We start from the raw sequence: 16234 nt of genomic DNA, 5'->3' as shown, positions 1-16234 counted from the left end.
AAAAATTATTAAAAAAATATTGACCGTTTTACCTTAAGGAGGTAGATAGGTAAGAGGTTAAAATATCTCTGTTTGATTATTGCACAAAAAGAAAGGCATGGGCGGCGGAAGCGGGGGGGCCAGGGGGCCAGTGGCCCCTCCACTTTTTTGACCGGGGGGGCCTGGCCCCCCCACTTTTAACCCATAATGTGCTGTGTGTAACATGTCGGGGTGAACATAAATAATCAAATCTCTATTCTAGACCCTTAACATGCTTAAAGAAAGTGTAAAAATGATGCACGAAATGGCTTCAATTGGACCTTCATTTTGCAAAATTTCCAACTCCCCTGTATTAGGACACCCAACACTAAAAAGCAATAATTTATACAATTATAATGAAAAAATTATCCCCTTCTTGTCTCAATTTGGGCCTTCATTTAACCCATTTTCGGATTTTTCTAACTAAAATTGTACACAATAATAGTGACAGAATGGTCCACCAAATGGCTTCAATTGGGCCTTCATTTTGCAAAAGTTTCTCACTTCTGAGGGGGCCACATCCCCCTCAGACACCCCCTGCGTTGCGCAAGCGCGACGCAATGCCCGCTTTGCGGCCATTATTTTAATTTTTTACATCACCCTGACTGGCCCCCCCACTTTCAAAATCGTTCCGCCGCCCCTGAAGAAAGGGCTGATATTTAGCTCTCTGTTGCTTTTTGTTTGAAGAAAATCGGAGACATGATTCAAAAGTTTTTAAAAAGTGCTGCTTGAAAAACAACACAATACATAAGAAATATATTTATTTTGTATTTTATTGTTTTCAAGTGGTGATATTTAATAATTTATCATTAAAAACAACAAATGCAAGTTTTAGCCAAGTTTTTGGCAAATGTTCCTAAAAATATGAATCTTTATTTACATACAATTTTACAATTACTTAATATACTTAATTTGCATAAAAAAATTAAAATAGTGTTTCTAGATTTAAATGCGCTTTTCTCTGTTATGAATTTTGGACCGCGTGTGCAACTGGGGACAGTTCTAAAATTAGTTAGGAATGGACTTAACTGGTTTCACTTTGCATACTTATTAGGGAATTCTGAAGGAGTGCAACAAACCTAAAACATTGTGTTATTAATATAGGTAACCATGTTAATTAGGCTTATGAATATTAACTAGCTTCGTACGGGATTTGAATATATATCATTTTTCAACAATACTGTCCCTACTATCGTCCTATTGTGACATTTTAGAGATTTATTGCACAGATCTCATCAAGAGCTTTAATTTGAACCCTCAACCAGCTCCATCACGGGTGTTTGATGTATATAGAATTGGCTTCATTATTAACTAAATGCAAACTATAGATGGCGCTATTTATCCTAAATCATATTTCTTTATTTGCAAGGGTTAGATGATTAATACTGGCATTAAAACAGCTGTAATAGGAGAAACAAGCAATAAAGAAATTATATAAGCATATTTTATCAAACAATAAAAGGAATTATTTGTATTAAAAGCTTGAAAGAGTAATATCCAGTAACTAAATAGCGCCACCAATTTTGTCATTAATAGATACAAAAGCTTTAAAAAATACTAAGTGAATAATTTTGTAAAAGAGGGGAAATTAAAGTTTAGAACAACTCAAAAGCATCTGTATGCATTAGCATGATCATGATGATATCGCTTTTAGCTGTTTAAGCCTAAAATTTGGTTGTAGATGATGTTTTGTTTGAAAAATTAATAATCCCATGTGTAAAGGAAAATATTATAAGTTCAGGAGTTTTATTATTATCTGACTGTATGATTGCTATATCTACATTTAGCGCACATGTGTAAAGAAACATAATATAATTCTTACCTATGACGCTCTTCTCGGGTTAAACACCGTACGTCGTTACCGTTGGTCTTGACAATGTTCAGCTTAATATTTGCACATTCGATCACATCGGACATGTCGGAGTTGTAGTTCTCCTCTTCTGTTAATTTGATGCCACACCCCCGTGTTCAAAACGGTTACATTTAGAAAGCAATAACATGAATAATGCGTACGTGTTTGATCTATGTTAAGCTATTTTACATCTCACTAATGCATGATACAAGAGGGCGGGTCTATACTTGTTTTACTAGTATTTGAAGAAAGATTGGAAAATATGATCCGATTTTCTCGATGCAAAATTCATTGAAGTTTACTTGCATTTACAATGATTTAAGTTGTTTTTGAAAGTTTTTGATTGGTAATTGTTGGTATGTGGGGGTGGTAGCCTGGTATGGGTGTATGGTGTGTGGTAGGTTATCAGGGAGCGTGTGTGTGTCAAGATATGAGTGTAAGAATATGGAAATGAATTCTCAGCATGGAGCTTAAAAGCTCCATGATTCTCAGTAGTAAACCATAAACAGACATACCTTTTAGTATGCAATCTTGGTATAGTCCTTCCCTTAGCTATACCCGTGGGTTGGGGTGCCATGAATGGGTTGCGTAGGGCGTTAACATGTGGGTGTGAAAAGTATAAAATCTGTATGATTTATTGTAATGAAAATATATTACAAATTTGGTTTTGCTACAGTAAAACAGTTATTGTGATTGAATTTACCAATTGTTTTCGAAGGATCTCAAGCTGCCGGTAAGCAGACATTGATTTCAGAATTGGCGTACAATGTTGACGTCAGTCGTGTGTGGAGGTGCACTATTTTGGGCACATGATCGGGATGAATGTTTGTGAAAAAACGGGCTCCTTGCCCCTTTTCTTTTCCTTTGCCTTCCCGATTTTATTGATATTGATCAAATATTGGTTTTCCCTCATTTTTGACTGTTACTCCACAACTGTTGTCAGTGCTGAAATAAAATTTCCAGTAAGGAAGTTGTAGTCCTTGCCCCTACAATATAATATTTTACTTGTCACCAATGCGCTATAATTTTTGAGAAAAATGCAAAAATAGGCAAAAAATTGGGCAGGGTTGTAGTAACCTCTTAATCATTTTGAAACCCCCTAGTTCCCTAGTCCCCTGTATTATGGCTTTACATATTTTCCACAACTGGAATGGAAGTTACCCACAGTCTATTCTATTTGAAACTCATACTCCTTCTGTGAAAGATATTTCCAAAATCATCCACAAGGTAGTGTGGATTTTAAATGAACTGAACTACTGCTGCTTGTTACCTATCATTTTCACATCTATAGGTCCGATACAATGAACATTCTTAGTCAGTGGGAGTGGTCTAGTTCGTAGACACATTTCTGATTGGACAATCGCATGATTTCGGGTGCCGTCTATCAGGCCGTAGACGACCCCACGTCATCATGCGTCTTGATAATGCTTAACACGCGTGTAGAGGTGCGCGTATGTATCGCACTGGATGCGTAGACTAGTGCGGAATACGCGAACGCGCTAGCAATACGCGAAACAGAATACGTGAAGTTGTAAACAAGTTTCGTTCATTTTATAATGAGGGGAGTTTTTATGACGGTAACTTATTTTTGCTTAAAAAATTTGTTTACAGTTATTAAAATAATATTTATCTGACTAAGAATGAGAATAAACGATAGGAATTTTTATTTTGCCTATCCTCTACCTATGATAGACGACAGGCAGGTCCAATATTTTTTATCGTAGTCGCCGGCATCCACTACTCAAAATATTGGACCTGCCTGTCGTCTATCACACGGTAGAGGATAGGCAAAAAAAATTCCTATCGTTTATTCTCTAAATAATAAATATTATTTTAATAAATAAGACAAGATACTCTAAGATTGTCATTCTATGTATTACCTGATTTTATTACTTATAGGACTGAGTACATCTTATTATAGCATAATCAATTACTACATGTCACATTTAATAAATGTTATTCTAAAAATAACACAAGAAACCCAGCAAACACAAACATATTTTTAAAATCTTAAAAACGTGTTTTGATTTATATCCGGTTTAATAACATTAAAGCGGGTCAAACAAAGGTCATGAAAACGTTTTTAACACGTTTTATAAGAAAACAACACTATAAGCCTACAACACTATCGTTTAAATGTTGTCAAAATGTTGTGGTAAAATATTTTTTGGTAAACAGAGACTAAACAGTTTTGCAAAATATTTTGTCAGGACTTATATAACACAATACGCGCCCCAAATTCATTTTGGGTGGCATTTGAGCTCTTTCTAGTTCTTGAAACACACCTTATCCGACCCGTCGTTTTGTATACACCTTCTATTTTGAAAATTATTTTTATCAGTTTTACCAATTGTATCAATTTTGCCATGTTTTTACCAATATAGAATTGGAATTTGCCTGCCCGTTAATTTATCTTTCTGTTGTGTAATAGCGCTAGAAGTCCTGTAGCAGGAGATAGTAACTTTCAAAAATGTTTTTCATTTTATACCCCTTAATATATATACCCTTAGCAAATAACCCGACATTAAAACGTTTTCTATAAAAGGTAAAACGTGTTTGTGTTTACTGGGCATGCCTATTCTACGATTGTCATTCTATACTTTTGTTCTAAGGACTTGTAGTTCTTAGTACAATAGTATTAATCTCTTATACATTATAAATACATGTCACATTTATGTCTCGCTTCGCCCATTTATTACAATCCTTGGTCCCATAACGTTTCAACATGACAGTAGTTTATATATTACATGTAGATTACATAATAAATTTTACCTCCATATTAAATTAGTAATATCCATCAGTATTCCAAGTCTTTCAAAGTATATTGGTACTGGACTTCATGTACACCATCAGCTTCATATAGCTGCTGACCCCAGCTATGGCTAGTATACCAGCGCAGTTTTATCCCAGTACCAGTGTGTGTACTGTATGTAATTCCGAGGTGTGTACTCTAGAGTACCCACACATGTATGGCAAGTATATTGCGCAATAGAACAGAACAACCTGGATTTTCGTCGATAAACCTGGTTTTAGAAAAAAAAAAAAACCGTTCTTTTTTATTCGATTGAAAAATCAGGTTTATCGGCAGAGAAACCTGTTTTTTCGCCGATAAAATTGGTTTTTGACTAATAAGCCTGTTTTTTTTCAATCAAAAAAACAGGTTTTTCGAATTCGATTGTCTTTTTTTAAGCCAGGTTAAACCATGATAAACTTGTTTATCAAAAACTATGACAATCATATTCGAAAAACCTGGTTTTTCGATTGAAAAACCAGGTTTACCAAATCGAAAAACCAAGTTTATCGATTCGATTGTCATAGTTTTTGACAAAACCAAGATATCAAAAAACTCTGACAATCGAATTAATAAACCTGTTTTTTCGATTTGAAAAAACTGGTATTACTTGTTCTTAGCACTTAGTTCTTAGTACAATTGTATTTATCTCTTGTTCTGGACTAATTGATTAGTACATGTCGTATTTATATAATGATTTCTACTATATATATATTTTCCACCTCATACGTTACAATGAATAATTAATAAATGTTATTCTAATAAATTACACCAGATATTCTGAAATTGTCATTCTGTGTATTACTTGTTCTTAGCACTTAGTTCTTACTATATACAATTGTATTTTATCTCTTATTCTGGAATAATTGATTAGTACATGTTATATTTATACAATGCTTCCTCTACTAACTTATGGGCTATTCCAGTTGAAATCCACTACCTCTGTGGAAGATTTTGGATATATATTCCCCAAGGGGAGTATGTGTTTTAAATGTAATTGGTCATGGTTAATCAATGTGAAACCCATACCCCCCTGTATTATGGCCTTACCTAAATCTTCCACGACTGGAGTGAGTATTTCAAATGGAAGTTACCCAAATGTTTATTCTATTTGAAACTCATACTCCCTCTGTGGAAAACTTCAGCTATATCTTACACAGGGGTTGTGTGGATTTTAAATGGAATAGCCCAATGCTCGGTCCCATAACATTTAGTTTCAAATTAACATATCCCGATATATAGTATAGTTTACCTCGATATTAAATCAGTATATACATCAGTATTTGTGACCCGATTTGATCCACTCATGCCAAAGTCGGAAATTAAAAAAAAAAAATGAGTTACAACCATTACTGACTTGCTCAGTACCTACACTTACATCGATGTTGAATTCCCAGGTCCCTACTCCCTTGAATACTTGTTTGAAAAGTTATGAGCCGTTTATCTGTCCATTTTCTTATGTTTTTATTGTTTTTTCTCCTCACTTTTTGCCTTTATCTCAGTTTCATTATAACGACTTTAGCCTGATTGGTTCAGATCTGGTCACATTTGAAGTCTTTGAAATTATAATAATGTACTGAACTACTATATATATTCCACCTATCACTTTCATACGTATACAATGAATAATTACTTGTTCTTAGTATGTAGTTCTTGGTACAATTGTATTTTATCTTTTGTTCTAGACTAATTAACTAGTACATGTCATATTTATATAATGATTCCTTAAATTATTATATAGTCGGTCCCATTACATTTAATTTCGACTTAACATATCCCGATATATAGTATATTTTACCTCGATTTAAAATCGATATACATCAGTATTGGTGACCCGATTTGATCCACTCAGGCCAAAATCGGAAATTTAAAACAATAAGTTATAACCATTACTGACTTGCTCAGTACCTACCATCAATGTTGAATCCCCAGGTCTCTTGAATACTTGTTTGCAAAGTTATGAGCCTTTTATAATATTCATTTTCTTATGTTTTTTATTGTTTTTTCTCCTCACTTTTTGCCTTTATCTCAGTCTCATTATAACCGACTTGAGCCTGATTGGTTCAGATCTGGTCACACTTGAAGTCTTTGAAATTATAATTGTACTGAACTACTATTTTCCACCTGTCACTTTCATACGTATACAATGAAAAATTAATATAAATATTATTCTAATAAATAACACAAGATATTCTAAAATTGTCATTCTGTGTTTTACTTGTTCTTAGTACTTAGTTCTTGGTACATTGTATTTTATCTCTTATTCTGGACTAATTAATTAGTACATATGTCATATTTATATCATAATGATTCCTCCAATCAGTATATGTTTGGTCCCATAACATTTATTTTCAACATGACATATCTCCGATATATAGTATATTTTACCACGATATTAAATCAGTAATATAGATCAGCATTTGAAGTCTTTGAAATTATACTTAAATTTGTACTGAACTACTTCCACCTATCACTTTCATACGTATACAATGAATAATTAATAAATGTTATTCTAATAAATAACACAAGATATTCTAAAATTGTCATTCTGTGTATTACTTGTCCTTAGTACTTAATTTTTAGTACAATAGTATTAATCTTTTGTACAGGGCTAATTAATTAGTATACATGTATGTCACATTTATATAACACATCCTCTATAATATTAATTATTATATGCCCGGTCGCATAACTATTACTATTGACTTTAAAGTGGCATTTCGTGATCCACAGCCTCGTCTCCCACTTGTCTATAAAAACAAACTTTTTATACCATTAGAAATATCAGGCTATGCATAATGTTTATGTACAAAAAAATTCTTGCAGAGCAGATTAATTCGATTAGCTAGAAATATCGTTAAATTTGAATCGCGTTCTGGTTAACGGAGCGAAATTACATACAAAACAGTGGCCTGTGGCATGTATGAAGCAGTGTATCTGCTGAAAATGACATACAAAGGACTACTAGGATCACAAAATACTCCTTTAATACTTAAACTACGAAGGGGGATGGGTTTTACCATCCCTATGGTTTTTTATTCATCATAAAAATTGCGCGTCTTTACGCCCAAACGACTTAAGCTAATCATAGATCCATCCTTTGCGTTCATTTTAGTGATAACAATTTTAACCCAGCGCCTTACTCGGGGGTATGGACCGACCATCAATGATGCCCATAGAGGGGGGGGGGGGGCACCATAGGTTTCTAGAGTAAAATTCATGATTTTCATTTCACTCTTGTATTATTATTTCAAGAGATATTGAATTGTTTGTTAGTTTGAAATACTGTAGTAATTTTCGTTCATATATAGGAGAAAATTCGGTGAAAATCGCATGTTCCTGGAAATTTTAGCTGAAAATCAATGTTCAATCAATCTTATTCTAAAAGCATTTTAGAAACACTTGGATTGTTGCGTACACTGCTGTGGTGTATGAAGGATAAAAATCACAGAGGCTTGCCGTAAAACCTCGTCTACAAGCATATCGTTATGAACACGGCAGAGTGCCGAATACGCAAAATTGTGGTTCTGAGTAAACGGAGTTTGAAAATATTGGTACCATTCCATTGGTCCTTCCAAAAATTGAGAACATTCTTGAGCACGTATTTGAAATGTATATTATAGCAGTGAATGTGCACGATTTATTTGCAATAATTAGATGTTCTGAAACAATCGATATCATCCCTCAAAACGGGAATTTACAGCTATTCTGCTTTATGCTGAATCCAAAATTCTCTACCGCTGCGCAAATGGTTGTATACGAGGTCGAATACGCATTCAACTACGTGTAAACCATAGCACGTATTCTTGGTTTGGGGGCTTTCATGTAGAAATTACTGATTGTACAAACGCTGTATACTTTACATTTGATATGTAAGTTATAAAATAGTCGTCCCTGTAATATTTAGCAAAACCCGAGAATTTTAAACCAGAAAGAACAATATTGGCCTATATTTTGCATACAATTTTTGGGATTTTACGAGGGCGCACTCACATTATTAAACCATAGCGATATCATGTGGAAAATGTTTGTACTTATATTGTTATGACTGGATAGCAGACACCTATAGCTATCCATTGGTATCAAATATAATAGTATAGGACACTTAATATAGAAAATTCGGGGTTTTCAGCTATACAATACTACAGATCAACCTGATTTGTACAGCTAAGTATACGATTCGTCTTTTGGTCGAATTCATTAATTGCACTCAGTCGCGATTCGTCCAAATCAAAATTTCGTCAGGGAGTAACATTTACCATTAATTTTTGGTGGAAATAAAAGATCATCTGAAACATAATCACAAGCATACAATAGCTCAATTTACTCAAAATTCTCGATTCGTCACTCTGCCGAATTCATAACGATATGATGTTTTTGATGAAAGCTAAATTTATACGAAACAGCCGCAAATATGCCAAAACAAGATTGGTCTTACAATGTTACTTGTTTGTATATGCTTGTATCGGTATATTTATATGCTCAAACTCCATAATGTTATAATTGTCGATGGATGGCGCCTGGATTAATTTGGTTTTCACCAAAAGCACCATATATGCTTATAGACGAGGTTTTACGGTATTGGATTTATATACCAAAAAAGAAATTAAATAATGTCTGACATAAAAATTATAGATAATGTTCATCACGGTACATACCAGTCTAAGCCTTGTGACATAAATGATCGTGCACAAATGCTTGTCTGTCAAAAATAATTAAAATAGATCTCCTGACATCGGTTTCATCGCAAAATAAGCAACGGATACGTCTTATTTGGGTATTGAGCTATCTATTAGGAAATTCCATTTAAAATCCACACTACCCCTGCCCTGTGGAAGATTTTGGAAATATCTTCCACGGGGGGAGTATGAACTTCAAATGGAATGAACACATTAGGCGGCTCCATTTGAAACCCACCATCTCTGTGGAAGGTTGAATCTTTCTCAGCGGGTGTATTACATTTAAATAGAGCAGCCTTTTGTTTTCATTCCGTTTTAAATTCATTCGCCCCATGTGGAAGATATTTACAAAATCTTCCACAGGGTTGGATTTTAAATGGAATCGCCCATTAACGACGCTGTTATGTCCAAACTTTCTTTGCTTTGATTTGCTTTTGCGAGACAGGAACCATTTTGAGACCATTTTGACTAGAATCGGATCATTTTTGGTTAGGTTTGGACCCATGTTGAGCCTACAATAATTGGACCTTTTAATTTACACTTATAATGGTATGAAGAATGGTACGTCGTCGGAGAAGATTTTATTTCTTCAAAATCGCCTTAAAATTCATTCAAATTTGTATTGTCTTTCTTTTCTCTTTTAGAGGATGGGCGCCTCTGGATCCACCCTCGGCTTCCAATATACCCTAAAACAGCATTATTAGACTTCCCTAGCCAATCACGCACCCAGACGCAGCAACTGCTACTGTTGTCACGACTGTTTTCCGTACCTGCGCGCTTTCTTTTTTATCATATCGAATGTAGTTTACGAAGTGCTCGCAGTTGTTAGATGCAATATCATAAGGACCCATCAAGCTTGGTACAGCTCGCACTGCGTCAATTCTTGCACGTATTTCTGCTTCGGATAATACTTGCGTTTTGGAATCTTTAGAATTGTTGACCCTGATCTTCTTTTGAAAATTGGCGATCTTATTATCTTCCAAGGAGTAGAGATCAGAAAAAACGCGAAGTGGATTAAATGAATTAGAGGACTTAAGCGACTTGGATGATTTGGAGTTACTGAGTGAGTTCAACGATTTAGAAGACTTAGACGAATTAGATGAAGAAGCCATTGAAGAGGATGAACCCAACAAGGACGAGTTGCCTGCCGAGAAATCAAGACTGAAGCATTCATAAGGATCATCAGACACACATGATACGATGCCCCAGTGGTAATATAACTTGGCACTGACAGCCTTGCTGTCCAACATCTCCATCTCGAGTCTGTCACCAAATCGGAGTTCCACGTCACCACGGTTGATAGCATCACATAGTTCCCGCCCACTGTGGTACCATTCAGATTGATAAGCATCTGAAAACAAAGTTATCAAATAGAGTCTATTATATTCTTGAAGATATTCATCAGGACTGTTCATGGTAAACTGATATTTGTAATTTCATACAACTAGTCCAAATATTTCCACTTACTTGCAGACGTTTCGGAAACTCCCAGTTTCCTTTATCGATACTATTGTTGCAGTGACGATCTGTGTACAGCAGATGAATAGAGACGAGGGGCAATACAACTTGAGTCACGTCTTTGACGATCTGATAGCTGAAGAACAATCAACTGGCAACTCGGTTGCTAAGCAGCAAAAATAATCTGCTGTACACAGATCGTCACTGCAACAATAGCATCGATAAAGGAAACTGGGAGTTTCCGAAACGTCTGCAAGTAAGTGGAAATATTTAGACTAGTTGTATGAAATTACAAATACATTTGTATCAGAGTCTATTATAATAACTACTACGCCCGTGTGCATCACACAATATTTTGCCAATGAACATTTGATACGTATTTAATTTAAATATGTTATTATTTTAACAATAAGCCTAATGGACCAGCTGTATGACATCGATATTGTTTGAAACCGTTGACACCAAAGGTGAAATGCACCTATATTCTCCTTAAACAATGTTGTTGCACTACTTTAAGATGAATCATTTTCTTATCCATATCTGACAGAAATGAGATACATGTATTTTACTCTCAATGATAGTAATTGCCTAAAACTGTATGCCATATTTTAATAAAAGGCGGCCATTTTGGATTTAGAGGCCATCTTGGATTGGAGAAAATAGACCAAATTAAGTTTTTAGTTCTCAGTGGATTCTCAGAAACATAAGTAGTGAACATAATCATGAAAAAGGGAAAGAAATCAATGTCCTTATAGCTGACAGACCATTTTAGACAAATTGGCGGCCATTTTGGATTTGGCAGCCATCTTGGATTCTAGAAATGATCCTAATTATGTTCTTAGTGGATTTTGACAATCAAAAGTATAAATAATCATTAAGAAAGTACATGTATGACTTTGTGCGCTTTCGGGACAAATACGGCTTTAAAAAGGCTAAATATAGTGGCCATTTTGAATTTCCAAATGGCCGCCGAAGACACATTCGAAAAAAATGGAACCAACTCACGTTTTATTCGTAGGGGTATTCAGAAGCTAAAAAGCATTGGTTCCACTAGTGTAGCATATTTTGCACTGGGTTACATAACACCATGTACTAATATGACATTTCACGTAGATGACAGCACCATCCTTCATGCCAGTGAACATTTGGTTTTATTTATTATTATTACTTTTACATTTGACTCCGTGACCTTTGACCTTAGATATCTGAACAGATGACCTAGGTTTGATTTTGTTCATGCTCCCCTCATATGGAGAATTACTTTTAACAATTTAAAAATGTAGCCCCTAGATGACCTTTGACATCGAATGTCTTCAATTTGCTTTTTACATGATCCCCTCGTATCAAGGATTCCATCCACCTAGTTTAAGCCCAATCGGGCGAAGTTTAAAATTTGACCTTGGATGACATTGCTGGTTTTTTTTCACATTCTCCTCATATCAGGGATTCTATCCATCAAGTTTAAATTTGAAGCCTACATGACCCTTGACCTCCGATTTCAAACAAATGCAGTTTACGTCGTATAAAACTCCTCGAATTATTCTTCGAACAAGCTGAAGGAGCCTTCTGCACACATACACACCTCAAAATACACCCCCACATACATATACAAACATTAGCTTATAGTAAGATAGTAAGTAATTATGATGATAAGAGTTAAGGACTATACGAGTTAAAGTCATCTAGGGTCACATTTCAAAACTGCTCAGACCATGTCAGAAACCAACCTGGTCTCTCTAATATTCAATCTATATCTCAATGAATCACATTCGATAATCAGTCTATATTGCACTGGATATACAGCATAAATAGCACCTTCTGTTTGTATATAGAACGGTTCCCCCACCATAGCTGAACTATGTGGTTCATTTAGTTACCCTTGCTTTCTTGCCCTGCGGGGGCTCTTATATTGGGGTCCCAGTTGAAGTGTTTAATCGTCGTATGGGGGTCGCCGGCCTCGGGTCTGCCGGCCCTCAGGCCTTAATGTTTTTATTGATATTTGGCCCCAGTATCATCAAAAACATCGACTCCCATACGACGACTAAACAATTCAAGTGGGAAAGAGTAACCGTAAGGGTGACGGAAAAAAAGAAGAACTAGAGCAACTGTGCCCTTTGCAAGGGCACGAGGTAAGTTAGGCGTATTACTTTGATGGCATCATCATGCAGCAATACTGTGCAACGTTAAATTTACCCGACCTTTGACCTCGGATGACCTTTTCGGTTTCATACTCCCGAAATGTTAGGGATCATCTGCCCCAAGTTACAGCCTGATCAAAGCAACTTTAAATTTGACCTGACCTTTGACTTCGGATGACCTTTTCGGTTTCATACTCCGCAAGTGTTAGGGATCATTTGCCCCAAGTTACAGCCTGATCGGAGCACCTTTAAAATTTGACCTGACCTTTGACCTTGCATGACCTTTCCGGTTTCATACTTCTCAAGTGTCAGGGATTCTTTTCCCCGAGTTGCAGCCCAATCAGAGCAACTTTATATTTGACCTGACCTTTGACCTTGGATGACCTTTGCGGTTTTATACTCCCCAAGTGTCAGGGATCATTGTCCCCAAGTTACAGCCTGATCGGAGCACCTTCAAATTTGACCTGACCTTTGACCTCACATGACCTTTGCGGTTTCGTACTCCCCAAGAGTGTCAGGGATCATTGTCCCTAAGTTACAGCCTAATCGGGGCACCTTAAATTTGACCTGACCTTTGACCTCACATGACCTTTTCGGTTTCATACTCCCCAAGAGTCAGGGATCATTTTACCCGACTTACAGCCCAAATTGAAGCAACTTTAAAATTTGAGTGTTACTTTTTTTGAGTGTTACTTTTTTGTCAAGTTTTGAGTGTTACTTTTTTTGTCAAGTTTCGTTCTTTCTTTAAGTTAGGCGGGCAGCCTAACTTACTCCTTTCTTAAGTTATTTCTTTCGAACGTCGGCTTGTACTGTCTTCTTCCAATTCTAATTCTTCTTCTTCTGGCAACCTCGTGACATTTTGCGTGACTTGCCACGTTTCGCCCTAGCTCTCTTATGCTTCGACAGATTTCAACCATACTTAAGCCAAATGACCACTGGACTAGGCCAAACCTTCCATTTGACTTTGACCTTGCTGTGACCTTTGACCTAGCTATAATGGTCAAAAATGTGATTTCCGGTCAAAGTCTAAAAATATTCAAAAAATCACTGTCTTTACAAATTACATAGCAGAGAGTCGCCATTAGCACACATGCATTGCTACTAGCCAGGGTCTTTAGGATGCCTACAGTTTTGGGGTCAAAGGTCATTAAGGGGTTACTTCCGGTCAAAAACTAAAATTATCAAAAATGTTCAAAAAAAATTTATCTCTTAATGTAAACAGACCAGAGTAATATAACCATCATATATGAATCAGTGCTACCTGATGTATGCATGGTATTTTTTATTTTGGGGTCAAAGGTCATTAAGGGGTCACTTCCTGTTTTTAGCTAAATAACTTTAAGAATTTTTATCTCAACAACTAAACATAGTACAATTTTTAAATTAAAATTGGAACAATGCATTTTGTCGGTGTACATAAGGTTTTTTTTCCATTGAAGTCAAAGGTCATTAAGGGGGTCAAAGGTCAATCAAAATTTTTTTTAAAAAATCAAATTCCATGTATAAGTTCCGATTAAGCTGAAATTCACCAGGAATATTTCTTATGACATCCTAAGCACAATGCAAGAGCAGTTGACCCCATCCGTGACCCAAGGGTCAAGTTATAGGGGTCAAAGGTCAAATTTTGAAATTGGTCCAATCGAGCTCAAATTCAACAGGAATTATTCTTACGACATTCTAAACATGTTAAATATATTTATGACCCCAAAGGTAAAAGTTTAGGGGTCAAAGGTCAAATTTCAAAATTGCTCAAACTTGACCCATTAACAGGTCGGCTTGTGTGTCATGTCTCGCATGACTTTCTATATAGCTCTTGTTCTTTCTTCTTTCTCACAATTTGCCACTACTTCCACATCCTTGATCGGATTTCGACCAAACTCAGTCACAAGCAGTATTGGGTAGCTGGCTACAAAAGTTATGGGTTGTTTAACGTCAGAGGTCATCCAAGGGGTCACAGGGGTCAAAAAGGTCATTTTAACCGAAAATGCTCTGATTGAGCTGAAATTTAAACGGGTGTCAAAAATGAGCTAAAAGGTACCAAAAGGCCTAAAAACCTAAAAATCAGGTCGGCCAGCATCCCCATAGAAAAAGACTTCTCATATTGAGGAAGCTGCCTTCCTTGCCCCGGCTACGCCATTGTATTGTACATTATTTAAGTAAACTTACCGCCATGGTAACGATTCCCCGCCATTATTGGGCAATATGTATACTGTATATAGAAACGCTATAAGATAAAAATTAACAAATAATTATGGTTAATTAATAACATTCGCCGTAGAAGTGATGTTACAGGATTATCTACCATAGCAATAGAATGATACAACAATTTTTTAATATATCTCCTTGCATTACATCCTTGCATACTTGTCAGTATGTTGCTGCAATGGATCACTATTGAACCATATTAAAAATCAGTTATAAGGCCATTTTAATTAAATCCTATGTCTCAAAGCTTGTGAGAAATTGAAAACCTAATGCGGAAAGCGGTGTTTTTTTTACTGTGTTTTTATGCCTCCATCTGAGGTATTATGTTTCCGGGTTGTCCGTCCGTCTGTCCATCTGTCTGTCCGTCCGTCTATCCTTCCGAGCTTGCGAGTGCAATTTCTCGGAACTGACAAGGCGTATAATAGTGATGCAATTTGGTGGAGGGGTGTCAATTAGTGGCCCCCAAATTTTAGCATGGTTTTGTCGCAAAATATGGTAATTAAGTACCTAATTTGCATAATGTATGCATATTATGCAAAATAACCTTGTGCACATATTATCTGGAGATCTGTACGAGTTTCAGTGATGAAACTTGGCGAAGAGTAGCACAGCCATAGGTTCTTGACCTGATTTGCTTTTCAGCGCAAAATTTGCGTAATCTAGCCATACCTAGAATATTTTCTCAATTTGAGAACATTTTATCCTCTCTAGTATAGATCCCTGTACTAATCACATCACAGTTGTAATTCCCCCATGTCAGCATCATCGTGCAATCGCCGGGAACTATTGCATGAAAAGAAGGGATAATAATACTGCCGTCTGTATTCTGTTTTGCAAGCACTGTGGGAGTTCCCCGTAGTTGCCTGGCAATATTCTTTCATCATACAATTTAAATTTTTAAGTGCTGCTGACTCAATCCTCAAAAATGTGATTTTATGATACCACGCGCCTTTAAAAATCACGTGACATTTGTGTTTTACATGTGCCATGACAGTTATACTTAAAACAATGAAATACATAAATGGATGGATGAATGACTGACTGACTGACTGACTGACTGACTGACTGAATGAATGAATGAATGAATGAATGA

At 35.9% G+C, this 16234-nt stretch overlaps 1 protein-coding gene across 1 annotated transcript; it reads right to left on the bottom strand.

The window, feature by feature from the left end:
• Positions 1–4058: 4058 nt before the first annotated feature.
• On the bottom strand, positions 4059–15146 carry LOC140168498 (uncharacterized). The gene is made up of 2 exons (XM_072191898.1): positions 15103–15146; positions 4059–10691 (listed from the first exon to the last, which is right to left on the bottom strand). The coding sequence occupies exons 1-2, from the start codon at positions 15125–15127 to the stop codon at positions 10051–10053; spliced, it is 666 nt and encodes a 221-aa protein (XP_072047999.1). The 5' UTR covers positions 15128–15146; the 3' UTR covers positions 4059–10050.
• Between the last annotated feature and the right edge of the window lie 1088 nt (positions 15147–16234).

This window comes from Amphiura filiformis, chromosome 13 (assembly GCF_039555335.1).
Source record: "Amphiura filiformis chromosome 13, Afil_fr2py, whole genome shotgun sequence".
NCBI classification, from domain to species: Eukaryota; Metazoa; Echinodermata; class Ophiuroidea; order Amphilepidida; family Amphiuridae; genus Amphiura; species Amphiura filiformis.
This window is presented reverse-complemented; position numbering and strand designations above follow the sequence as displayed.

Excerpts from the sequence above, each read along its gene's own strand:
- LOC140168498 (XM_072191898.1), bottom strand. The coding sequence starts at position 15,127 with ATGGCGGGGAATCGTTACCATGGCG. Across the intron at positions 10,692-15,102 it reads GGGGAATCGTTACCATGGCG|ATGCTTATCAATCTGAATGG; the intron begins GTAAGTTTACTT and ends CTTTGTTTTCAG.